The sequence below is a fragment of the Bombus vancouverensis genome, chromosome 1 (genome assembly GCF_051014615.1).
Source record: "Bombus vancouverensis nearcticus chromosome 1, iyBomVanc1_principal, whole genome shotgun sequence".
In the NCBI taxonomy this organism is placed as follows: Eukaryota; Metazoa; Arthropoda; class Insecta; order Hymenoptera; family Apidae; genus Bombus; species Bombus vancouverensis.
In genome coordinates this window covers 24,061,218-24,088,999 of record NC_134911.1, presented here as the reverse complement: position 1 = coordinate 24,088,999, position 27,782 = coordinate 24,061,218, and the positions used below count along the sequence as shown (strand labels likewise).

The window sequence follows — 27,782 nt, the reverse complement described above, 5'->3', positions numbered from 1 at the left end:
TTAATATGGTAAAAATTGAAAAGGTGGCAATTCTCGGGATATTACGGAAGAGCTTGGACCGTGAAATTTTGCATTTAAAAGATTCACGAAATTCCTTGATCGATAGTGGGTCAGAATACTTTCTAAAAAGAGGACTCATAGTCGATACATCGTGCGATTCGCTATTAATCGTTGGAACGTATGCGATTTTAGGCGAACCGTTATTTTAATCTAATTTTCATAATTGTAACGTTCATTTTGTGGCAGCACTAAATTAGACACGTTCAATGTATTCTGGTGTTTCTTTTACGCGTACATCCGATGCGTCTGCAAAAAGACGTCCAACACCTACGAGACGCACACGTCGAGCTTCGTTAAATACGTATACGCGGTGGCCTTGATTCCTAAAGCCGTGAAAAGATCCCGTCGTCGGGTCAATTAAACCAAGCCACGAAGTCATTGACTTTGGGTGCACGGCCAATTTCTCTTCGACAGTCCGTAATATAGCGCGTCCCAAAAAGCTTCGCGTCAAGAATAATCCCAGAGCAACCTTGCGCTCGTAGAATATATACTCGGTTATTTTCGGCTATCTTCTCGAATACCGATTATTCCAATGAAGCTATATGGCAACAATACGCTCGAACGAACGATAAGTCGATAATATGCAACGCTTTCGTTAATTTAATTAACGCTCGCATTGATTTTCCCATGAATATATGCTATATTCAATTAATAAACAAGATAATAAACGGATAATAAACAAGACAACCGCGAACGAATAAAAATCTTTCCATTTCATGCTAATTAATGTCTTCCAGTTATTTCATTTTCAATTTCTATTAAAATATCGAATTATTAAAATATCGGAAATGTTTGTCACTGCCTATTTTGTTGGTACGATGATCGACGATAAATCGCGATCGTAATCTAATCGCGTCTTATCATAGGCAGGGTTGTAGTAGCTTACTACGATATATAGTAGGTTGAGAAGATACGAAGCGAAAAATCACTAATTCCATTTATGGTCATTCACGTACGAGAGAAAACGATTATTCAGCGGGTGAGTAAGATTTCGGTTTATTTGGCACGTTTATTCGTCAAAGCTACACACGTCAACGAGATACAAGAGGAAATGGAGCCACTCCCTTAACGAAGGAGGAGCACCCAGGCTCGTATGCAATTGCCAAGATTTCTACGATAACGAAATTTCTTGCTATATCGTATCGCTTTTATTTCCATCCTATTTTTTTCCCCCAACTTTGATCCCAAATACGTATTACTTAAAAATATAAAGAAATACATTAGATATTCTGATTACAAATGTAAAGATATTAAGGCGAACTTCCTGTCGATCGCTATCGAAGTGAAATCGTTCTATACGATAGTAGAGTAACAAAGTAAGATAGTAGAGTGGCGACAAGAAGCAAAATTTAAGCAGCGAGCGCGATATAAGATGGTATACCCGTATTGATCACGGAACGATTTCAACGTTCGTTCGAAACATATAACGTGGCGGAGTCGATGAGTAATCGGAATACCTTCCCCAAGGTTCTTCCGATCGTTGAAAATCAAGACTGTCCCTTTCCTAAATTGGACTAAGTTGTTGGGTTAGGTCGACGCACGTGATCCCCGCCGGTTGTTTCGTGCGTGTCCCTAAGCAAGACTCACGTGACACACGTTCGTCGAACTATGACGAGAAGCGAGGGTGAATTTGCGCGATCGTTCGTCACTTTCAATGCCACGTAGCAGCGCCACGGGGGTGTCCCCACTCGTCCCATGGTTCTCTCTGTATGGGGTGAGTCATGGTACTCCCTCCCGGTTTGGGCGTGGTGGCCGCTGCAGACGTTCCTCATCGATCTCCCCACGGCCATGGAACACCATAGAACCGAGCTCGCTCGCCAAGGTGGTCCTTTTAATACCAGGGCCTCGTGCAACGAAATACACCCAAATATTCTCTTGGAAATGTTTTTTCCCCTAGAGCAAGCTTAATATTGCAACCATCGGAGTTCATTTTTCATAGAAATTTTATAAATTTGCAACGACGCGTTTTTCCGAATTCGAACGATGATTCATCGTATCACGAGCTTCGTCTTATTTCTTTCGCTTTAATTTTTCCTCCGAGTTTTGTATTTTAATCGGTTTATTCGCAATTTCTTTAGTCATTTTACCTTATTAGGTTCTGTTTTTTTTTTTTTTTGTTTTTCATATCGTGATCGTGAAATGGAATTCCGAGCATCCGCTTATCTTTGTCCTCGTTACTTCTCCTTTCGTACAGACTCTATAAATTTGATTAAGTTTGAAGAAATTTTATGCACCTATCTTTTTTTGCATCGTAAAAATACTCTCCGTGTAGCGACCTTCCGTGAGATATCTATTATTCTAATATATTTTTCGTAGTTTCGCAAAACTATATCTATAACTATAGATTTATGCTACTTTATTTACACTTTTCAATAACGTATTTAGGCAACGTTTACGCGTCGATACCGTCGATAAGGCACAATTATCGATACAACTATCGGTATATCTTCTTCGTTCAAATGTTTTCATATTTATCGACTAATTTCTCGATCTTTCAGCGCTTTCTCGATAAATTCAGCGCTTTCATCATCGAATTTCGAGATATTCTTGTCGCTTCTGGCGTGGCCTGATACGACCGTCTCAAACAGCATTTTTGTGAAAACGTTTCTATAGAAGCAACGTGCACGTTTAACCGTATGTCCGAGAGACGGAATTTTACGCAGAAATAAATGAAACACCGTTTGATATCAAGGAAGCGAAAACTGCGCTGTAATCGCGGCGATATCGTATAGTTATTGTTATCTGTTTGTTCGAGGTAATCTTGAATAAGGCACATACGTTTCCTTATATGGACTTGCTTGAGTTTCGATCGTATCTTACTGGAGGCAATTTTTTGTAATCACGATGGAATGTCTAAGTCTGATTCCTCTTATCCGCTTCCTATTTCACCACTTTTACATAATTCTTAACATACAACATTCGACGTATGAAAGATTTTGCGACTCTCGTCATTCTTATCTCGGTTCGACAATTATTTTCGCGCTGTAGCGTTATTATCTTGCTACGATAAAGTTACACGTACTATGAAATAGAGCTACCGAACGTTCTTACGTAAGATCGTGCACCGCGAAAAATTCCACCGAATAACTCGTTCGTTCGGAAACTTGCAAACTCGCCGTTCACAGACCGCAGGTTGCCATAAGTTTTTCTTCTAAAAAGAATTTGTCTGTTTTCAAGAAATGGTTAAAAAGAAAAGAATAAATTCCAAAAGCATTGTACTCTCCTACGAAGAATCAACCACACGCGTGGTGCAACTCCAAGAACAAGCAAGCCAAGCGTCTTAAAGTAAACGAACCGATATTCAAACGCAAACATCGAAGTTGAAACGCAAGTTGCAACGATCATCGCTGTGGAAGGCGCCTGCAACTATCTTCCAAACACGTACAGACATACACAGCTTAAAATTCGAACGCCCTCCAGCTGAAAGCTAGACGATGATTCATGCTGCAGCTCGTATGGAATTTCTGCTGCTTCGTGACAAATTGTATCTTCCACAATTTCATCCTGCTGGCATTCTTTCCTTCTTATTACTACGCACAGCGATAAATTCAATTCCTTTCTTCGATTTTCCGTACGCGATTCTTCGTTTACTCGTGAGATCTCGAAACGATCGTAATTTGGCGAATTTTGCAAAGCCGTGCTAAAATCGGTAAAAGCATGATATTATATATCTATCTATCTATCTATATATATATATATATGAGTCGCGTGATAACACACGACCATTGTAGTACGTGATTATATAATTGTCCAAGTTTCGTTTATTCAAAAAATAGCAAAGTAGCGTTTAATTTAAGACAATAGGTCGTATCTGTCGTCTTGGAAAGATTTAAGAATTATTGATTCAAAGTCGTAAGGAGAAAGTACGAATCTATTCGTTTCCTGAATTAATTAATCATCGAAAGGTTTCTTTTCGTCCCACTGACAAACGGTCAATTTTTTCTACGTCTCGGCAGCACGAAGAACGCTTTGTTGTCGTTAAGAAGAAAGTTCGATATCTATCTGCGTACACCGATGATTTCTAGCGAATGATATAAAGCTTTTCAAAGAATCAAGGTATTCGAGCGCCGGTATATATAACGGGTCGACAGGTGTCGCGATGAAAGCAGGTTTTCTTCTACCGATTCCCCCATGGACCTCCTTCAAATCAGTGCCGTATTTATGATTCATCGATGCTTTGTAAGTTCTAGATCAAACGTTTGCCGTGAAACCAATTTTAATTGGTTAATTGCTTAAAATTGACCGTCGTAGTCACTTTCAAGCGCTAAATGCGTTTGTATCTCGAGGTCTGTACAAATTCTCGAAAGGAAAGCCGATATATAGAGAAATTGATGAAACTCTGCAAAGAAATAAACGTAGTAGGAGCAACGAACGAGCGTGAAATGAAATTGAGAATCGAATTCCAATATTTTCTTGCAAATGATACTCTGTATCCTAGAAGTTGCGAATCTTCTTTATATAATTTGTATTTTTACGAAATCTTCTGCTACGTCGTTTAACGGCGAAACATTTTTTTTTTTTTTTTTAAATAAAATATGTGCAGAGAAAGAAGTATAATTTGATATTCGACGTAAGAGCATTACGCGTAAAAGCAAACGGTTGAAAACAGAGTCGAAACGGAGAAAACAGAAAAGAATATACTATGAGAAATGTACGTAACCAGAAATTCGTGTACGCCACTGTAGATATATCGATCAAATAACACGAACTATTTTATATTGGAAGATAAAATAACACGTAACTAAGATTATCGAGATTGTACGAATCTCCGAAAGATTCCAACTATCGAAATGATTTTCTATCGTCGATTACGAATGTTCGAATGTTATAACTTTGGACATAGGAGCTGTAACGAATAACATCCTAGAGTAATATCCGAATGTCCTAGAAATGAATATGAAAAATGTCTTAATATCGTTCGTTCTTAACCAAAAATTGCCTATTTTATTATTAAAAATTGACTTATCCTTAACGTATATTTCACGTATTATACGAGAATATGATTCATCGACACGCGTAAACGTACGAAGAGAGTATCGTAAGATATTCCGTCTTGAAAGATACGTTAACGTCCAAAGACGACAGACTTTAGACAGTGGAACGGTGTTCTCGTAGTTGATCGTCAATGTTCCTATTGTAATGTTGGCTAGGGGAACCGTAGCGCTAGGATACGTTCCTGAACACTGTCCCTCAAGACCCGTTTCCGTGCTCCCTCGACGTAGCCCCCAGCGATACACGGGGTCCCATTCCGCGCAGAAGTGCAATGTACCCGATAATCCGAGTACCGGGGATATACGCATATTTCACGAACGCAGAAAACGCGCACGAGAACGGTAGATAGTTGGAGCAGAGAGCGCAAAATTGCATTTTTATTTGATCGACTGTACATCCGGAATTACAATCGCTCGAGTAATACGTGACGAAACGTAACGTGGCCCCTGAATATTCGAGTATTTCCGGCAGAAAACTATCCGGCGGAAACGATCGCTGTAAAACCGAAAGATTCGACAAGATAATTAAAGAAGTTGGATATTGGATGTACGTAAATTACATGGTGCGATCGTATATTTGCTATAGTATCGTTCTTGATTAAATTATCCTATACGAGTAACATTTTCCCTTTTCGTATTTCGAATACGTATACGAACGTTGAAATATTCGAAATAACGATCGAATATCTTGGACCGAGCGAAGAAAAGTAATAAATTTTTAGCTCTTTTAAGTGTTTCCAAGTATATGTGGATAGAAGATTCGAACTAAGGAAAGCAAATTAATAATCTTAATTTTACTAAACGCTCGAATTGTGCGGAACATATCGGGATTTTTCAAACGTCGAATAGTTACGAATTATTCCGATTTTACAATTTACGATTGAGCCAAACGTTTCAGCGTAATATTTATCGTACGTTTTATTATCGGTTGCTACGTTGCGATTGTATACGAAGACAAAAATGTGGATAACGATAACAATCGTAAGAGTACGAAAGTGACAGACCGCTGTGACATCACGTTGTATAAATATCGATGATCCTAATTATCCGAATATTATTCGAACGCTGAAATATTACGAAAGTCGTACGCTATCGGAATATATTATTACGCGCGTACAAGGAACAGATATCGTGTAGAGGAATAGTTCTACAAGATCGTTATAGCAGAACTGTTTGTTCGTGTCGCTAATAATGCTGTTACTATGGTACGGTAAAGAGTATGAATTTTTTAATGATACGTCAATTCTGCCATGTGATTCTACTAGATTGCACAACGGGTACGTTACTTGTATTTATAAATATAAAATAGATACTTTTTTCTTCACGCTACATGAACATTCGTTTACAATCCGTAAAAGCTGCGTGAAATTTTGTACTACACAAGCGTGGCGATGTGAGCAAGTTTTCAGTCGGATACATCTTTTACTTTATATCCCAAAAGCGATACTTCAAAGAAATTTAACTAACAACGGTACGACTATGCGATAGCGTTTACTCCTTTACTTGCCATACCTTTTCAAACAAAAATTAGTTGGTTAACGTTTTATTAGATATATCGCTTTCGAAGTAAAAAGTAACAAATTTATTTGACTGGAAACTTTTGCACATCGTTGTATCCGTGTAAAATATCAAAGGAAAACAGAGGTAACGCGTTAAACACGTAAAAATTGATTTTGAAAACTATACGTAGAAAATACGCGAGTTAAACGAAAGGTTCAGGCTTGCACATGCAAAGATTATTTTTCTTCGATGTGTTGTTACTTTTCTCGAGACTCCGTTTAAGCTCGAGAACTGTGAGAAACGAATCTGGTTGAACGCGGTGTCGTTATATAAATTGCCAGCGATTAATTATGATACGCATATCCGCCCTTCCCACATCACGAATCCGAACAGGCTAAATTCCCAGGCGATTTCTTCTACCTTCTCCTCCAAGGACTCCTTTCGTATGACCTCTGAATGAACTTGAACTTGAAAAAATGTGGAGCGGTACGTATACGACTGTATACAGCTACGTCCGGACTTACACACGCGAAACTTACGTACCAACGATAGATTTCGTTCTATTCGAGATTCCATATTGACGCGCTAGTCAAAATTATCAGAAAGATCGGTTATTCACAGCGCCTAGTAACATAGTTCTCGCATTGATACGCGAAGCAAAAAAAGTATTATAGCGTGATATTTATAAAAAGGCAGATAAAGAGGAACAGACTTCTTATATATAACAAATCATAATTAATACACGATAACGTTAAATATGCGTGTTCGATTAATATACCGCGAAACGTGAATGTAAACGAAAATTACGATAGGTCGACTCACGACGACCCAATTACATACATCTCGTCAACCATTACTTTCCATGTTGGATACGTATAAATCCACTGCTGCATATTCGCGTTCTTTATGCTTTTTAACATATAATGCAGAGGATACTTTTACCTTGAAAGTTTTACCCTGCTACAACCTTTATATCGATCCTTCCAGATTCATTTATATCTGTCCGTAATTAATAATTCCTTTACATAAATAATTTTCATCCCAAGCAGCGATAACTTCTATGTGAAACCTACTCGATATTCACAACGTGCTCTAACGATCGAAATTTTAACGATCCATTCGAACGAACAACAAAAATCCTTTCGTTGTTCCATCGATTTCTTTTACATTGTAAATTTTGCGTTTTGTTTTTTATTTTTTTTTTTTTTTTTTTTTTGTTTAATCAGGGAAGTACGGAGACGTTAAATCTCAAAATAGATTTAAATACCGAATACTGGAACAGAAAAACAAAGGAACGAAAAAATTACACTCGAGATACGTTGTTTAGGGACAACGACTTAATGCGACGTACAAATTTATTCAGGCATGCAAGTTATTGATAATTATTCGATGCTGCGTGATAATTGTGCAGTTCTACCCTCCGCCACGGTGAATGATTCAGAGTACGTACACTGTACGTACACTGTATACGCGGAATATACCGCAAGTATATCGACCCCTGCATCTGCTGTGCTCGGTATGTGGGACGAGCTATCGACAAAGACCGTATTATGGATCGTATATCGAACTTCGTTTCTATTCTCGCACCATACACTCGACAAATTGTCACCTATGCCATCCATCGCTTAGAACGATAAATTATCACGTTTTACAAACGATTTCACACCAGGTGAACGTAAGATCGACGAAACAATTAATAGGATGGATTTCGATAAAATTGAAATACGAAATTGAGACGTAAAAGGTTCGAAAGTCGTTCAGTTATTTATTACTATTTGTTACCACGTTGCGTTTCTCTTCTTTTAAATATTCGTTTTCAACGTTAGGCTCGGTGCTTGGACTGCCTAAAAATCAAAAACGGCAAGTAATCTATCTCTCTCTGTATCGTACCTATTCTTGACCTCTATTTAAACATGTAGACATATTTTTTAAACAGAGTAAGTATATTCGCTGTATTCTTTATATTTTGCTTGAATTATCGTTAATCGCAAAGACATCGTAAATGCGAGAAGATGGAAGATCGGAAAGTTTTAAATGTCTTATAGAAACGGATCCTTCAAGATTCGATGTTCGATTATAAAACAGAATTTTTATCCTTATTGGTGGACTGCGGATATTTGTGCATTTATCAAAAATTTACGCGATACGCAGAAATACGCAGTGAAACGTTTAAAATGCAACGATAATTATAATATTCTAAACGAAGCATGGCAATATGGAAACTTTTTCTGGCTGTGAAGCCGAAAACTAAATAAATATATACAGGATGCCTTAATGAGAAGTACTATCTAAAATAACTTTGAGCGAAAAACGTCTTAGACGAATTGTGATGCATTTCAAGGGACTCGTCGGACGAATACAATTTTATTTTCCAGTATCTTATATTTTCTGGCGTATCAAAGTGATCGTCAGCTTCTTAAATACCACCGTATACTTTGATGTTTTAATTTTAAACGTACGTTAAATTTGACAAATTGAAATTAAAATATCCGCTGAACCAATGGTTTTTCGCTATAAATGGATTAATATTTTTTACGTAGAAAACGTTCGGCTGGATCGCCTATGTTGTGCTAAAATCTCGTTTAAAAAGCTCAAGGTCACCTCGATATCCGAGAAAATATAAAATATAGAGAAATAAATCTCTTGAAACGCAACGCGATTCGTTTAAACCGTTTCTCGACGATGCAACTAGTAGCTAACGAGTTATTTAGATAGTAGATACTTTTTATCGACTCACCCTGTATATATGGATATAATATATAATAATTGAAACACTTAGTGGATAAAAGAAACGTCCGTTTCTATTTCTTTAATCGTGTTCGTTAAAATTTGAATTTGCATAAATGTCTGTTTTACGGTACGCTTGAGACTCTTTAAACGTAACAAGGAAGAGGTGAACCACCGGCTCATCGTACAAGAGACCACGTGTTGAGCTCAATTTCTATTCTCGTAACGCGTTCTATATTTGGAATAAGTATGTACTTGTTTGACTCGTATCATTGCTGCGGATGCAAACTTTCTGTCGCTTCTGTTTCTCACGTTCGTCGTTTTGATAAATTAATTGATACGAAGAGAATTAGTTACGTCGAACTATAGGGTTATACGTATCTGTGGATAATTATATCGCGTAAGAAAATAAACAGGCGTTTAAAGTAACGTAAAATATTCGTGTAGATTTCCGGTGGTATATTTACGAACACGTAAGACGAATATCTCGTTTTTAACGTTTTATTACGTTGCGTTAATTCGTATTCTTGTAAAAGTGGACGTCTTGAAACGCGCACGCGCACGCACACGCGTAATTACATATATCTGTCATGTCGGTCCGAGAAAAACCCTTCGATGGAAAGCGTTGGATCGCCGCCAAAATTGTAATCGCTTTATTTCACCTCCTTTAACGCGAAACTCCTGTTTGGCCCGGCTTGTAAGAACCGCTGATTCTCAGAAAGCACACGTTTTCGTTCCACTTTCACGCGATCGAATATTCGTCTGACCGTGTTAAATACATTTGTAAGATTAGAAAGAACCGCAGGATATTAATGGGAACCACGATTTACGTCTTGAAATGTCTTTACGAATCGAAAAGGCTTCGTAGTAACACAAAGCGCACCGCGATTATATTAACTTTGATAACTTTTCAAATTTGTTTCTTTGATATATTATTATTATTATCCTTTTAACTTGAGTTAAAAGAATACGTATCAGGAAATTTTTTACGCGAATTGACTTAATTGACCTAAAGAGTAATCAACCTTTACAGCTATCGTAAAACAAACTGTTTTTTATTTTCTCCTTCAAATCTGATTGTACGTTAGACGGGTAATTTACGTACTCGATCGTGCGCGTATCGGCTCTATAAAGATCGCTGTAGAGTTGAAAATTAGTTTAAACTAAGAGACTTTATAATTTAAATACGGACTTCGCCAGTAACTAATGATATGCTAATCGTAGATGTTAAATCTAGTTGCCGTCTTGGATATTGCTGTATCATTCGTTACGAAGTATAACGGTCTAAAACGGTATTAAATCAGATACTATAGCGTGTCCAAAAAAAAAAAAATTGGTTACAATCTTAGATAAAAATTCAAAGTATTATCACGCTTGAACATTTCCGATTTTTGTAAAATGTTTGTAAAATACGAACGCGCCTTTGTAATATTTGCATTATACGATAAACATACATTTACACATCTACGTCCACTTTTTTCTCTTTTAAAAACGTTTCACTAAAACCGAAAACGTTGAAACAACCGATTAATGAAGCTGAAACCGTTCTCATCTGTACCTTTGTAGAAACATATGTTCGTAGATAAATATACTATTCTCATATTCTTCTTCTTTATTTGTCCTTCCTCTCGCAGACGGGACGACACACGCCAAATTTGGACGAAAGTGGAGGTCGTGCAGCAGCAAGGACTATTGCGATCACACCCACCACGATCTCGTATTATCCGATCAAAATTTTCGTAACTTTTGTTTTTTCATATTTTTCCACGAAAACTCACTTAGCAACGGTGTTTTAACAATACGTAATTCAGAAATACTCGTCTAAGTAAAAGCTGTAAAATGATTTAGTTCGCGATATTTGCGAAATTGTATTACCTTTTAGCATACAAAAGGTAATCCTTACATACAATAGGTCTTCCTCTGCTCTGAGATAGACGATTACGTGTAAAATAAAAATCTTATAGATATCCGAAAGACTACCGATACACGTAGATGCGGATAGAATGTAAAATGATATGTAAAATCATAATAAAAATGATGTAACGTCGATGGAAATGGAACAACGAAACACGATATCCTCTAAATTACCATAAACGGTATGTAAGTAAATGTAAGTAGAAGACGAGAATACGGGTTATTAACGGAAATCGTGCAAGTTCAAGTTTCCATAGGCGGAGGGTCTTGAAACTTCCAGATACGAGCCTACTCCCTTTCTTCTTCGTCTGCAGAGTCCCTCGTCCCACTCGAGAAGGATACCTTGTGCTAGTGCACATTACCGCGCACACAGTACCCAGCCATTCATCCGGTAGTTTTTGCCTGCCGACTTGACGAACATGCACTCCGTTCCAGTTTCATTCAACCCGATTTTTTGCCATGACGACAATCGTTCGCCGATTACGAGACTATAATGGAATGAATGGGAACGGGGTGTACGTCAGTTATTCGAGCTCGCGACGAAATCAAAAATCACTGCATGAAAATAATTCGACTTTTTCTTATTTTATACGCTTTTCAAGCGATATTGTTTCATTTAGAGAAATTAGAACGTAACTTAACGAAAACGATATAATTCCTTTTTATTTTATTTTCCGCAACTCGCAACCGGTATCAGTTTCATTTCGTAGAATTAAAAAGGTACTAGCCTTCTCTAAACGAACCAGCTTATTTACGTTCAAGATTAATTCTTTCGTTATTCTAGGCTTACAAAAAGTCTAAAACGTTTCTGGAATACTTAACGACGTTTCCGTTTGACAAGTAGAACGTTCGACGAATCTTTTTCAAGCAAATAAAAATTCCAAAAAGGATGGAAATTCAAGGGTGCAATGTCGATCCAGTTTACCTACCAAGGATTAAACTTGTTTCTTTATCAGCTGCGTATTCCACGGCGAAGAAACGTCACACCGAACAACGCGTTACATTCTGTAAAAAAAAGAAAAAAGAAAGAAAAAACGCGAACATATTGGACTTTTGAAACGATATAATGTTACGTTATAATATTAAATAATGTTTTGAAAAATACGAGGGAATTAAATTTGATCGTTCTTGCCGCTTGAAACGCATAGGAAGTAAGAAGGTCCTCGAAGTAAGTCGTCGAAAAACTTGGTCGAAACTCGAGAGTCGATCGATCCTGCCTACCTGACGAAGCGGAAATGGCTATTTATAACTGCGAATGCTTCTTGAATTCTTATTTACGGTTTATAAGAAAAGGGCCCGGCGAAGAGTATAATCGCTTTACGATGATCGAAGTTTCCTCTTCTTCGCATATTCTTCGATATACCTTTCGAAACATTAAAAATATTCTAAGAGACAGAGCATAAAATTATATCGATAACTCGGTACTTGGAATAATCGTTTCGTACGAGTACGTCGTTCCGGTAAAATTTCGGTTAAAAGGATATCCGCATTCCTAAATCGCTGAAATGTGTTAAAAAGAAAAAAAAAAATGACTGAAAATTCGAAAGTATCTTGCACTACCAAAGAAGATGCGTTCAACTGGAAGAGGCGACCTACATCCGCATGACTACACTGATAGAGAACTCTCGCATGTACAGGGTGAGCTAATTGTAATCAACTGCAGCGCGTGTAAGCATTGCTTTAGGACGTTTAGGCTCTCTTCCGATTAATTTCGACCTCCCCTGCGTGACACAGATATCGAGCATCGTAATGGTAATGTCATTGAAAAAATTGACAACATAAATGCACTTGCGTCGAGTTGCATCATTAACATCTAAAAAAGAATATTTCAACATATCGTAATTGACGAAAAGAGAGAATCTTCCGAGTCTTCTCTTAACTCTCAAGTATCTCGAATTAGATTTACCAAGTTTCGTAAAAGATTAACGACAAAATCAACTTTTTATAGGGATAACGAACACGTATTTAGTGCCAAAAATCAAATAAAAAAATTCGCTCGTCAACTATCAAAAATCTATATAAACTATGTATCAGCTATGCATCGTTATAAAAATGTCACGATCGTATTTCAATTAGTCGATTAAACGTTCCGTGTTTGGCAGCGTTTGATACATGTAAAACATATCAGTTTCAGGAAAGTCAAAGATTAAGCGGAATATTTGTAGGTCACAGAGGTTCTTAATATTTCTGTGAATGGTAAATAAGGAACGGTGGGGACCGGTCGAGCTGCATAGATTGCTAACAACTAGCAAGTTCCAAAGTTGTACAGATAAGGCAAGACCTTGCTTCTCTGAACAAGGACACCGGTCGTCGTCTTGCCATCTAGACAACATACCTAGCTATGTAGCTGTTCCACTTTCGTATGCATCGAGAATGGTGCACTTGGTCTAACGCGCGTACACCGTTGCTCATAAACGTTGGACACTTTGCTCGATTTATATCAAGTATACGCGAATATCAGTAGAATATATCGATTAATGGCAAACTAACGATCGAAACTGATATTTACTATCTCCTCGTGGAATCGACAAATACGTCGTACATTTTATAAATATTGCATTATTACAAGATATTTTATCCTCTATTTAAAAGTATACTTTACTTCCCAAAATAAAATTTTATTCGTCGTAGGGTCGCCTTAAATCTTCCTGTCTGCGTTTTTCTAACTATATGACACTGTACTAAAAGACACGAGTATTCGTATACTTTTGAGCGGCAATGTATGTGCATGCGTCTCGCGCATAAGCATAACGCACGAGCTGTACGAAGACGCGAAAACTACGATGGACTTCGACGACTAGTTTCTTTCCATTAGAAGCTTTCTTCGCGAGATTACACTTTTCCTCGAATCGCTCGGACCGCTTACGATACGACTGTGAGAACAGAAAGCGGACGTCGATCGTTCCGGTTTTTGCTTCAACGAGTTTCATCAGAAAGTAGCCAATGACGATCGAGACGTTGCAGTTTCGAAAAATCAAATGATGCGGAAATATCCTTTTGTCGCGTGACCCAATGGATTTCGAAAGATCGATAGAAAGTAGACTAGAAAATGGATCGAAACGAGTACAGGTGATAAAAAGAAGCGCGAAGAAATTAGCACGACGATGGTTCGTTTGTACGGGTAAACGGAGAAGATCGCAAGTTTTCAAGCTGGACGTCTCTTCGACGAAGCGTGTAAGTTTCTGGAAAAGCAGCAAATCGAACGCGATAGTCGACTATCGTTTCGTCGCAAAACTCCGATACCGATGGCAAAGAGGAATTTAACTTGGCGCAAGGTAATCCAACTTCCTGGAGAAAAAGTAACGCGCCAACTTCTATTCGGTGTTGCTTCGAAGCTAATTAAAACGTAAAACTAAAGAATAAACGTTAAGAAAAAGATGATACCCGTCTGCGCAAAACTAAAGAAACAAGATGTACGTTTCACTGAGAAATACGAGGCACTTGCGTATTCAGATATTTTTAAGTAACCGATATATAGTTATCGGGGTAACAGGTAAGGAACGTCTGAAAATGACACAGTTGGGCGTCCGCACCGATTAAAAATTATCACAGTGATTAAACTTTGTAAATACTGTGGCTGACCGATTACTGTCGCCTACCTGCAAATTCGGTAACTACGTATATCGGTTACTTAAAAATATCTAAATTTTTTTTTCTTTACCTCATATTTGTCCGAGTGAAACACATTGCGTCTCGGGTGTCATTTTGCCTTTAATATTTATTTTATTTCATCGTTTTTGACGTCGTCGAAAACCAACAAGTAAATGCGCTGCAGTAAAAGGAAAATAGACGTATTCCCTTCCTAGATTCAGCGATTTAGGCGCCTGAACCTTTTTTCCATCTCTCTTGTTAGTTTGTTTTTTTAATATGCTATAACGTTCCCGAAATGGACACGAGTCTATCGAGACCCGTAGAGTTAGACTCGGTCAAGCCGTTTTTAAGTTACAAGTGTACAAACAACCAAACAGACAGACAGACAAACATACATACATACATACATTAAGGCCAAATACAATACCTTCCTGCTATCGTTGTCGCGTAAAACGCTACAGTTTGGAAAATTGAAGTTGCCTTGTACATTTCAAAAACATGTGGATGTTATCGTTATCATTCGCATATAATTTAATACTGTTATTTAGTTCTTGTTAGTTCAAAAGATATAGATACATAATGTTGGATATTTCAAATATTTTTAAACGTATACTGTCTAATCTCTACAGATACATTTTTAACGAATACGACTGAGAAACAAAAATGAATTATCTTCCCTCTGGTCTTGATAAATTTATCTCCGAAGAAATAAAGTATAAAATCCTCGCAAAAAGTTATTAAGGATATTATATTGGTACATTATCATAATGATAGTAAAGTATAACGTAATTATATTACGTTCTAAGCGATAATTATCAAGAGGAAAATTTTCCTTTGTAGCGCGTTCATTACGGCATGATATAATCTTATTTGTTTAATCCTCGTGCAACTATCGAGCATGGGCGTTCCTTCTCACTTACGCGTATGTCCGTTTAAAATCACTAGTGCAAGAAATATTAACTTTCGCGAATGATTGATGTATTACGCTTTCGTGTTTCATGCTCGTTATTTCGTAATAACGCGATTATTGGTCTTTCTTACTCATTATTTCCCGGTGAACATCGGCGTCAGCGTTCCTGGAACGATTTCTGAAATCATTCAAACAAGTCAATTCCGTGTCGTTTATCCTTCTTTGAATTTCCTTCGTTTATTAGTTCAAAATTAATCTCAAGATTAAAGAAAAATTCAAAATTGTTGTACACGTAAATATGTACGTTGTCGAATGTGTAACGATTTTCGAAATAATCGTAATGATCGATCATACGATTAATCTTACGTTGCTAAAATTGTTCTTTTATCTGATTTTAATGTTAAAGATGTATTTTACCGGTATTAAAATATTTAATTGTCGTCGACAGTTATACAATATATATAGTTTTTGGCCTCTACAAAATTTTGTTATTTATATTTGTCAACCTAATAAATTCTTTCCATTTTTAGCTGCGAATTTTGTTATTATAATAAAATATTCCGTTTCGATCGAAGCGACGTTAAAACGAAAGAATTATCAAAAATTCTTGTTGAAATTACTGAAATTATCTGCTTATCGTGTGCTTTATCTATAATCTTCAAACGTGATATTATTATATCCTAATTCTTGTAAATCGCAGCCTCGCGAGACGATTTGAATAAGCGGAAGGACGAAATCATCGTTTTTGGTAATCCTAGCGATCCACGGCCGTGTTCCAAATCCTTGACTTCCCGCGGACACACTCAGATACGTGCAAGAAAACGGAGTCAAGAACGTAAGTAGCAGCCAGCGACGTATGCGAACACATTCGTTTTACCGGTTGTCTACCTGTTCTGGGTCAGTCGCGTGTGCAAGGTCAGATCCCAAGAATCTCCAACGTCACTCGTCAAAGCCGAAGACCGCGGTTCTCGCGTGCCGTCTACAGTAGAATGGTCGTCATTTTTACCTTCGATTCGACGACTCACCACGAGAAAAATACGCGTATACTTCCTACCGGCATCGATGAATCCGATTTTTCTTCGATTCCATGGCTATCGCGTTCAACGATTTTCATTTCAATCTTCTACATTATACTAAACTGAAATTCGCCTAAATTTGTCTCTTGAAAAATTTCACTTTGGAACGTTTACATGTGTAACTTAAACAATAGTAATATTAACCTAAACACTAGAGTATAATCTATAAAGTTTACAAACTTTATGCGACTTTTAAGACACTTTCAGTATATAACTTTATTGTCGAGTGACAACAAAAGCATCTTTTGCCCGCAAAACATTATAGATCGTAAGATACAAGCATCGCGAAAAACAATCAACCTAAGCGACTTTATTCCACTACACTTAATGATTATCTTATCCGCATCACCGAAGACAAAAAAGATTATATTTCTATAGATATTGTCAACTCTTATTCTTTTATTACTTTTCGCTTTTGCAGTATCACGTTGTATATTGTGTCTAATTGCAGAAAGATTATATCTCTAATTATTCGAAAGAAAATTGTTCTAGAAGCCTAAAACATAATATCATAAATGACTGTTACTGCAAAGTCCAAGTCTACAACTTGCAAAAATAAAGGATAAAAATAAATGACGAAAGTAGATAAACTGATTGCAATAGCAACCATATATACTCGTGTATACATATGTAAACAAGAAAATTATGCGTTATTGTAAATGCCTATTGCAAATAACGAAAGTATTATACGAACAAACGATGAATGAATGACAACGTACTCTGACTAAGAAATGAATCGTTTTCTAGTGTAAAGCCGATATGTAGCTTGAATCATCGCCGAATTTTTAATCAGAGTTTCAGTCGCGCATACGCGAATAACAAGTCCTACGATCTTTGCACACCAACTAACTATTATCGTTTTCTTTATCGTTAGCTGCTAAGACCGAAGCGACGTCACTGTTCCTCGATCTGACGAGCCATAAGTCAACACTAAATATAGTGATCGCGTATTATCGCGCGTTTCTGGCCGGATTCTTTGCATGTTTAACTGTTGTTGTTGCATGTTAAATGTAGAAATTAATCGCGAGCATAGTTACCTCTTACTCAAGAATAATTGCCAACTGTCGTCATATTAGATGTATTATCCGAAGAATGAAAATTAGTTAATGCGTATATTTGGAAATTTCTAATGACGATTGAACAATTAAATTTGATCCTCTGACGAGAATATTGTTCTTCGCCGTAATATTTTCACTATCGTCGACTAATACTGTTCCAACAAATCGGTCACGTATTTATTTATTTATTATCAACGTATCGCCTCGTTTCATCCATTTCGTTTATTTCACCATAAAGTTGTGCAAATATGGAAATACTTGTCTCTTTTAAACAATCGCATTCCGATCGATGAAACGAGTATCGATCAGAAAATTTGTACAACGAATTAAGACGATTCCATTTAAGATTTGATTACAGTTGTATATTACACCTCGAAACGAATTAGAGTATCGTGATACGAGATGAAACTGTTCACCGAGAATCTTTCACCTCCCACTTAAGGACAATTCAAGTATTACGTATGAACAGCCACTTGGTTGTACCTTGAGGAGAACAGAAGTACATAAGAGGGATCACTTTTGTTCTTGCCAAGGGAAAGTGAAGACGAGTCCGTGAAGTATGTATTACATACGATTCAAAGGGAATTAAAGTACTTGCTGCTTGAAAAATCTTACACTTGCATCGTTTCTCGAGAATTATCAAGATTTAAATAATTTGTACTAATTTCACAATATCAAATTATCTTATTAGGAATCTTAATTTGCCTATCGGAGTAGTCATTTACGAACCCAATAAACCAATCAACTTGTACAGCTAATTCTAACTTTCCACGTGTCGTTATTACCTACAAATCAATTGCACGATGAAAATGATATTAAGTAAATGAGGAAATAAAATTAGTGTATAAAAATCACGGTATATATTATAATAATAAATTTTATTAAAAATTTGCGACGAATAACTAGAATTCTCCTGTTTACAGGAAATTCCTAACTACGGTCACTTTTTGTCAAGAATAATCCACTTCAACTTCGACTTTCAAAGCGTTTCCTCGAGTTTGACATTTCTTTCCGTAAATTTTCGATTCGCGAAAGGTGTGTTATGTAAGGTCTTTGACCTCGTTACGGTGATTCCCGATAGTTTCACTGTCTGGACCGAATGCACGCGGCTAGTCCAATGAGAAAGAACCTTAAGTACTCTTCTGGGTGGGTGCGTTGAACTTACCGTCGCATTCCGTATTGATTTCGGTGGCACTGCGCGACTGGAGCCAGACGTTACCTACGGCACGTGTCCGTGTAGGGCAGACACGCCCAATCCGGACTTTCCATAGAACGAAATCGGTGATCCCATGGAGATTAAAGAACGTACAAAATATGTCGATCCTCTCATGGAAACTGCACCAGACACTTTCACTGAAAACGACTGATGACTAAAGCGTGGACATAATCGGTTAATCGTTATGCCGATGGCACAGCCTTACGCAAGGCCTCGAAGACCTTGAACGGGACCTTATTTGGTAAGCAAGGTCGAGGCTTTGCGGACCATTGGGTTTTCAGGCCGCCCACAATGCACCTCCACCTTACTTGGATTTAATTCTTCCTATTGCGGACCTGTCACGATAACGGAGAAAGTAAATAGAGACACGTCGTGTGATACAGCAGGAGCAGCTGGAGCAGCGAAGGTTAATACTTACGCGTGCTGTTGAAACATAGTCATACATAAGGCATAGTCATACATATTGTCAATTGCAAATATGCATATTTCTATCTGTGCTGTAATTTTCATCGAAACGTGTATAGCATGTGTTTTTATACGAACCACGTAGAAGTCGATCTGGCCAATAGCGGGGAACAAATTTTGATAGAGGTTAATCGTTTGGTTTCTATAAAACTAAACGCTAATATGACAAAAATTATGAAATTTTCAAGAAATACAGTTCATCGGTTCGGTTTCTGCATGACTCATATATTCTCTTTGAACTTTGTATAATCAATAAAAATAATTTCCGTAGATACCATTGTATTGTATTTATCTTTTGATATTATACTTGAATAAAATAACGTATTGTCTAATAAAAACCTGAGCGGTTAAAAGGACAATGGAGTTACACGAAATTGACGTGTATAAAGATGCTGTGTGCGTGTGACAGCTGGGTGCCGGCTTCGATGTTTCGAGGTTAGGTTAGACTTGGGTGAAGCAGTCCATCCGTTTATCTGGCACATTAATGACGTATATTTAAATTTGACGTCCATATAAAGTATGGTGGTTAAATTTAAAAAATAAAAATAATCATGAAATTCTACACGGAATCAAAAATAAAATCAAGAACAGAATTTGACACGTCCTCATAGAGGAACGAGTGCATAACCCGATACGATTTCTTATTAGGTACAAATGATTCACTGATTATGTCATCAAAGCACTATTTCGACAAAGGAACGTGGCAGGTGTATTTATAAAACTGTTCTGTTTCCTCCACTATACCTTTCGCAATGTCCAAACTTAAACAATATATTAATAATCAATGGTACGTATCTCACATGTATTTCTTATAAGGCATTAAGTTCAAAGTATGTATGCGAATGTTCTGTTAATATGAATGAGCCAACTTTGAAAACACATTTTTAAATAGATTTTAAGATTTACGATATTGCGTTAACTCAAAGGCTATTACGACTTAAAAAATGTATAATTGTATATTTAAACGAACGATATTTCATCAACGTCACTATTAATTAATTTCTTTGTATTTTGCTTTTTAACTGATAACAACATGCTTTATTAATAGTAATGATTACGACTGATAAACATGTTGATTACAAAATGTTTTACGACAAAATAACAAGCAGTATCACCAGTCGTACTTTGACGTTTCCATCACCACGTGGTTTCCGTGCACAAGTACGATGTACCATTGTAGACTGCACGAACACGCGTATCGATTTTGAAGCAGACACTGCACTCACACACACCATGCCGCCTTCCGTCGGACCGACACATATACAGGAAATAGGGCCGAAGCATAGGGCTTACGTGACGTGGTAGTAGTCCAGTGCACCCTTATCCGCGCCCTTGAGTCTATTTTTAGCTTCTGTTGTATGAAAAAGGCGGCCGAGATGACATATACCACACGCAATAAGTGGGTGGACGAACATCATTTAATTACTTACTCTAAGCCTACCTTAAAATACTTCAAAAACATGTTAACTTTTAGGCAGACATTAGTTGTCCTACTCTAAAACGAAATCTAGACAATGAGTATGCATAAATAGTGAAGTCTGACCTACTGACTTTCTAAATCCTTCTTGCGAATTATTTTCCTTCTGGCGCAATTTTTTAAAAGAAGACAAGTAGTACTAAACATGGTATGCAGATTATTACTACAATAATATGAGTCACTAACATTCATTAATATTGAAAGTGACACAGTAACTGGATTTTTTGGAAATAAATCATCAATGACCTTCTACTAACGCCAGCTTATTCTACTTGACTATGTTGTAAAGACTTGACTATGTTGGTTTGGAGGTTTGACTATGTTGTTCTAAAGGAATATTATTTTATCAAATTTTACGGAAAGACAATTTGTTACCCTTTCTCGTTCGAAGATTCGCTTTCTTCAAATATAATCATACCATATCCTGGTTAAGGAATAAATCTAGTGCCAAGATATGTTATGTAATTACAACTAATGCGAAAGAAATATGATTTTTGCTAATAATTTTTTAAGTAAACAAGACGGTAAATAGGTTATATATATATATATATATATATATATATATATATATATATATATATATATATATCAAGAAATACGAGTTTTTCTTGTGGAAAGAATTTAGCATAAAATTGGAACAAAAAATCAGGCCTACGAATAAGAGTTCTCTCACATTTTCCTCAAATTTAAGAAATCAATGGCAAAAGATGATTAGGTGAAAAATGTCCCGGGATTAGTAACATGATTCCTATTTCATTAAATTTCGTAACATAAATTCGACGAACTTCATAATATTATTTCACAGATAGGAATTTCCATGGAAGCTTACGAATGAGTAGAGGATCATTAAATCTCAATGACAACTGTTTCGACTTGCATCAAGTGAAAAAAAATGTTGACCATTCCAAAGTATATAACAAAACTTTTTCTGACTCATACCTACTGCCGGTACTGGTCGCTAGCACGCGCACACAAAGAACGTGATAATCTTCACATATACGTTCGTACGTATTGATACGTTTACTACTACAAACAGCTCTGACGGTTAGTCAGGAAAGCCCTTAGCTAGTGTACGCTTCCAGAAGGCATTATGCTCCCCGTATCGTACAGTTTGAAGCGGCATTTGGAGAATCTAGCCGGCAGCCGGCCAACCGACCAATCAGCGAGCCGCTTTCGTTTTATGCCCATATATGGCAAGAGCTGTGAATCCAAGTGGTGGGGAAGCCGGACGAATCCATTCTGAAACAGGGGTGTACTAACTATGATGATATTGAAAAATATAACTTTAAAATAAACAGATGATCGTTGAGTTTCTTATTTTTCAGACTTTCATCGCTCAATTAATTTTATATTATGCATAAATTTAAAAAATAAGAGGAAACAAATAGGAAATATGTTAGGTAATATGGGACATTTACAGCGTGTATACCGACCATACCTTTGAGCGAGTCCACATGACACGGTACCGGCCACGATCTTGCTCACTCACAGTGTTCGCAACTCGCGGCTCTCGAGTCTCGTTTCGTCGTGCCGATAGTATTCTTGCGGTGTCTCTTTGCCGATCAACGATCGTGTACTTTGTTGGTTACCTTTGATTCTAAAAGGTAAGTACTGTACCGTTCAGAGTGTTAAGTTCAACACTGTTATTAATTTAGCGCGTTTCACGGCGATCTGTCATAATCTTAACGGCGAAAAGATCGAGGACAAACGCCGGTTCATAAGCAGCCATGATGGCAGGGCGTTGCTCTCTCCGTTTCTGACTTTTCTCGATATAGCGCCTATTTCTTTGGGCAATTTGTTTCTACTAGCATTATCTTGAAAAGGGAGAACGTACCGGGACGATCCGACAGGTTGTCGTTGTCAAGTGGTTCCTGACGTGTACGCACTGTAAGGCAGGTGGTCGCGACGTGGTCGTTTATTAATAGCAGTACTCTGTAGTTAGGATGTTACAGCACTAACTTGCGATTATGCTAGCTCGTAGTATGAAATACCAACGTAAATTTATCTGTTGGGAAATTAGGATGCTAAGTGCAAGAAATTGTTATAGCGTACCTATTTTCTGTACGATACCCTAATTCGAATATTTATAGTTATCACTCTTTGAAGTTAATTGTAACCGTTTCTAAAAGCATGTATAAAATAATAGTATTTAAGTGTAATATTACACATTCTCATAGTTATCTAACGAAGAGAAGATAATTATCTATTTACATAAACTGTACTTTATAAAGACTAATAAAAGCAGTCGAAATTGAGCCAAAGAGTTAAGCGTATATTAAGTATTCTTAAAGGTATCTTTTTATAATAACCATAAAGTTACTAATATTCGGATATGTAAATTGTAATATTAAAAAGTTTTCTTTGCTCGAGGGTCTTGTATTTAATAAGGGTCGGCGAGAAATACCCAAATTGAATTAAAAAAAAGAAATGTCGAAATTAATTATTTATTATTTTGATGTATAAAAATATCGAGTGACATTGAATATGGTCGAAACAGAACTTACGTATCGTGGGGGAGAGGAAGGGAAGCATTGGCAAGATCGGAGATGTGCGGTTCGGTCAATTTGGCAGATACATTCACGAAGGGTGGTGAGACACACTTCAAACGGTCGGAGAAGGGCAGATAGGGGGTGGAGGGGGTAAACCCCTCCGTGGCAGAGCACTTCCATATATGGTAAAGAAAGCCAGGATTGGCTGAGGGTGTCCTGCCTTTATTGGCCGATTGCTTGGTGGTGGGGACCCCGAACAACGACTCTGTTCATATAATACACTGCAAGCCGGCTGTCAGCTACACTCTGTGTTTGGTGCTAGATCGGTCGGTTGTGCGGCAGTGTCACATCCAAAGATCCCGAGCTCCCTAACTTGTACATAACTTTTTTTATACGAAACGAAAAACGTAAGTCATCACATCCTAAGTCCAGTGATAGATAACATTCTACGATACGAAGTTCAAACGAATTTAAGAATCCTCAGTGCAACTAAGTAGAAATTAGTGCGTGGGCGAATAGTTGATCGACAAATCGTACATCCGAGCGTGGATTTCCAAATCGAGAAGTGGGTGGTGTTAGGCTTAAGATACGCTTGTGTCAAATTTTGTGTGTTCTGTGTTCCATCTTTTCAATTGCACTATAGGATAGTGTAGTTACAAGTAAAAGTAGTTATAAGTATCGGTGACGGCATTACATGTGAATGAAAAAAGAACCGAATTCTTTTTACGAGAAGATGTCAATCTTTAGAATGTAAAATATGCTCGAAGTATCTCAAGACTGTATTTTATTGGAGTAAGGATAGTTTTCCTATGTCTGTTGGTTAACTGAGTAAAGCTTGTAGTCAATTTTCTATGTTCTTAGCACTGTAAGGATTTATTCTTTGAAAATCATGTGGGATATTGACCGTTTAATGCCGGGGAAGGGCGGGGCAGGGTGCGGTTCTAGTTAACGGCGGTTTACAAGACAGTAAAAAGTTCATCATGATTACGTACTTTTTCAATGATACTTATCTTGATATGGAAAAATACATAGAGTATATTTGTGTCTATGCTCATCGAATGTCCTATTTGAGATAGTTAATTTTTATCGCGATAGTGTAATGCTACGTGTCGCTGAACGCCATCTTGAAAATATTTAAAATATTGCTTCACAGTACATGCTATTTTGTAATCTGCTATCCTGATTATAGGGTAATATGTCATGAATGATTTCATAGTACATCTTTATATGTAGTTTAATTTTTATCAAGTATTTAAAACGAAATTAAGCAATAATTTAGCTTCGTTTTTTTAGAACTTATTTGAATACTATAGAGACTACATTTTGAAATATCTATCCATGTGAATAATGAATTAGTTGAACTTTGGATTTCCTTTATTATATTTAACGATAATTTATGCGTAAAATAGAAAATTCTCTTAAGAATCGTAAAAACTTGTACTTATTCGTATAGATTGTAAAAGCGAATATGTATATAAGATGTGAAATTATAAAATATGTTTAATAGCTTAACTAAAAGTTTATAGTATCTTTTAACTTCGTATTCAATAATTAACATTAACAGACGTTATAACAAAGTACTGCAAAACTGTAATAAAAAAAGGAATCATAATCAAGTAATTAACATCGTTTTTTGTTATTTTTGCAGATAACTCAATAAACCAAACATGTGTGACGAAGAAGTTGCTGCACTCGTAGTTGACAATGGCTCCGGTATGTGCAAGGCCGGTTTCGCTGGAGACGACGCTCCACGCGCCGTCTTCCCATCTATCGTTGGAAGACCACGCCACCAGGGTGTCATGGTTGGCATGGGACAGAAGGATTCCTATGTTGGTGACGAAGCTCAATCAAAAAGAGGTATCCTTACTTTGAAATATCCGATTGAGCACGGTATTGTCACCAACTGGGATGATATGGAAAAAATCTGGCATCACACGTTCTACAACGAACTTCGAGTGGCTCCCGAAGAACATCCAGTACTCCTTACCGAGGCGCCCCTCAACCCGAAGGCTAACCGTGAAAAGATGACACAGATTATGTTTGAAACGTTCAATACCCCCGCTATGTATGTCGCTATTCAAGCTGTACTTTCGCTATATGCTTCTGGACGTACTACCGGTATTGTATTAGATTCCGGTGATGGTGTTTCCCACACTGTACCAATCTACGAAGGATACGCTTTGCCTCATGCTATTCTCCGTTTGGACTTGGCTGGCCGTGATTTGACCGACTACCTCATGAAGATTCTCACAGAAAGAGGATACTCCTTCACCACCACGGCCGAACGTGAAATTGTTCGTGATATTAAGGAGAAACTTTGTTACGTCGCCCTTGACTTCGAACAGGAAATGGCAACTGCTGCGTCATCCTCTAGCTTGGAGAAGAGCTACGAACTTCCAGACGGTCAAGTAATCACCATTGGTAACGAAAGATTCCGTTGTCCCGAAGCTCTCTTCCAGCCGTCCTTCCTAGGTATGGAAGCATGCGGTATTCATGAGACAACATACAACTCGATCATGAAGTGCGATGTCGATATCCGTAAAGACCTGTATGCCAACACTGTCCTTTCTGGAGGTACCACCATGTATCCAGGAATCGCTGACAGAATGCAAAAGGAAATCACTGCCCTAGCACCATCCACTATGAAAATCAAGATTATCGCACCACCTGAGAGGAAATACTCTGTATGGATCGGTGGATCTATTCTTGCATCCTTGTCTACCTTCCAGCAAATGTGGATTTCCAAACAAGAATACGACGAGTCTGGACCATCCATCGTCCACAGGAAGTGCTTCTAAGCACATCTTTGATATCTCTTGCATATTATCATTCCCCAAATCCCGAGAGCGGCCTCTGTCTCGTTTCTCGACCATAGGTATTGTTATATGGATATATAATTCAGAGGATTCAATAGTATAAAAGAGATATTTAGGCATTCGAAGATCAGTTTTAAGATATAGTAATGTCTAATTGAATGATGCAGAATGAAAGTAGTAAATCGCTAATTAGCGCAGGAACAGTTCTAAAAGACTTTGCTCTATTTTTTTCATCATTTAATTGGACGCTATTGCGTCTTTTGTGTACTCTCCGAAGTTCTGAGTACTTTACTATTCTATCGAGTCCTTTGTATTATACATTTAAATAATATTCCCTATGGTAGCATCTAGCTAACCACCCTCACGAAAAACATCTTTCTTATTGTCATCGCGATATTTCACTCTACAATCGAAATAATCATATGTTCTTTCCTTTTTTCGAACATGCTATATATTTGCCAATTTTTAATATTCGCGAGTTTGAGCTGAAGGTAAACTATTATATAAATTATTTCGGAATATCGTTCCGATGCAGTATGGAGCCGTTGTGATTATCCTTAATGCACGAAAGATCTTTTAATTTGGTGTCCTCCAATTAAATGCATTCCGTTACTTTACTCTGCGATATTTAACGAGGTTTGTGTCAGTCTTTCTAGAATTCATCATTCCTAGCGGAGATAGGCCTTCGACTTATTAATCATAATCTTTTTTTAATGTTACCGATCGTTGAGGGAAAAGATGGCTCTTTCCTTTCTTTTTTTTTTTTTAATAATGGGGGAGACCGCTGACCCAGAAAAATATCCTACAAACGCTCGCTCAAACGAATAAAAAAGACACGGTTTCGACCCCGCAAGCGTAGCCAAAGTATTATAATTTATTCCCATTGTATTGTGCAAGACCATTCACGTACACATCTTAAAGACTACTTTAGACTTATGGGATTATAAAATAAAACTCTTAAAAACATTATTGCTTTGACTTTTGTGTTTTTAAGATTACAGTTATCCAATACCCTTTACTGGATATTGTGTCCTTGATCTCCAATCCAGTACATCGTAGTTAATCTGAGCTAGAAAGAAAAAAAAGAAATTAATCACTTATTTCATTTAACATGAATTCATGTAGTTTTATATATAACGTAGCTTTTGTACCGTTTGGCGTTATTCATTATTGTAACGTAAGATTTGTGGTAAAAAGTTTATATTACACTAAGAATTAGGTTTATATTTTCGGTCGAATAAAAATTATTTTTAATGAAGTGGTATCTGTTCTTTTTGTAAAAATGCCATTATTCGAGTCATCAAATTTTATTTAAAATTTCATAGTAGAGGCATTTTATCAGTATATTGTATTTATATATTTAATAATACTGCTTTATGAAATATTCGACTAAACTTCCAACTAATGAAGAAATAATCTTATTTGTAAAGTAAGTTCTTTTTAGGTAACTTCTCATAATTATGTATCAATTTTTAATAAACTCGCTACATCA

General features: G+C 37.0%; 1 protein-coding gene and 1 long non-coding RNA gene across 4 annotated transcripts; one reads left to right on the top strand and one right to left on the bottom strand.

Moving 5' to 3' along the window:
* Positions 1-21,559: 21,559 nt before the first annotated feature.
* Positions 21,560-23,587, bottom strand: LOC117159410 (uncharacterized). Its single transcript, XR_004464574.2, has 3 exons — positions 23,490-23,587; positions 22,424-22,990; positions 21,560-22,224 (listed from the first exon to the last, which is right to left on the bottom strand). It is a non-coding gene; the product is annotated as an uncharacterized LOC117159410 (long non-coding RNA).
* On the top strand, positions 22,448-27,259 carry LOC117159407 (actin related protein 1). Of its 3 annotated transcripts, none has more exons than XM_033339222.2 (2): positions 22,448-22,589; positions 25,123-27,259. In XM_033339222.2, the coding sequence occupies exon 2, from the start codon at positions 25,142-25,144 to the stop codon at positions 26,270-26,272; it is 1,131 nt and encodes a 376-aa protein (XP_033195113.1). In that variant the 5' UTR covers positions 22,448-22,589; positions 25,123-25,141; the 3' UTR covers positions 26,273-27,259. The 3 variants fall into 3 exon arrangements, with proteins under 3 accessions (XP_033195113.1, XP_033195114.1, XP_076479540.1); XM_033339223.2 differs by lacking the exon at positions 22,448-22,589 and adding an exon at positions 23,732-23,881; XM_076623425.1 differs by lacking the exon at positions 22,448-22,589 and adding an exon at positions 23,915-24,039.
* Positions 27,260-27,782: the final 523 nt, after the last annotated feature.

Excerpts from the sequence above, each read along its gene's own strand:
- LOC117159407 (XM_033339222.2), top strand. The coding sequence starts at position 25,142 with ATGTGTGACGAAGAAGTTGCTGCACTCGTAGTTGACAATGGCTCCGGT.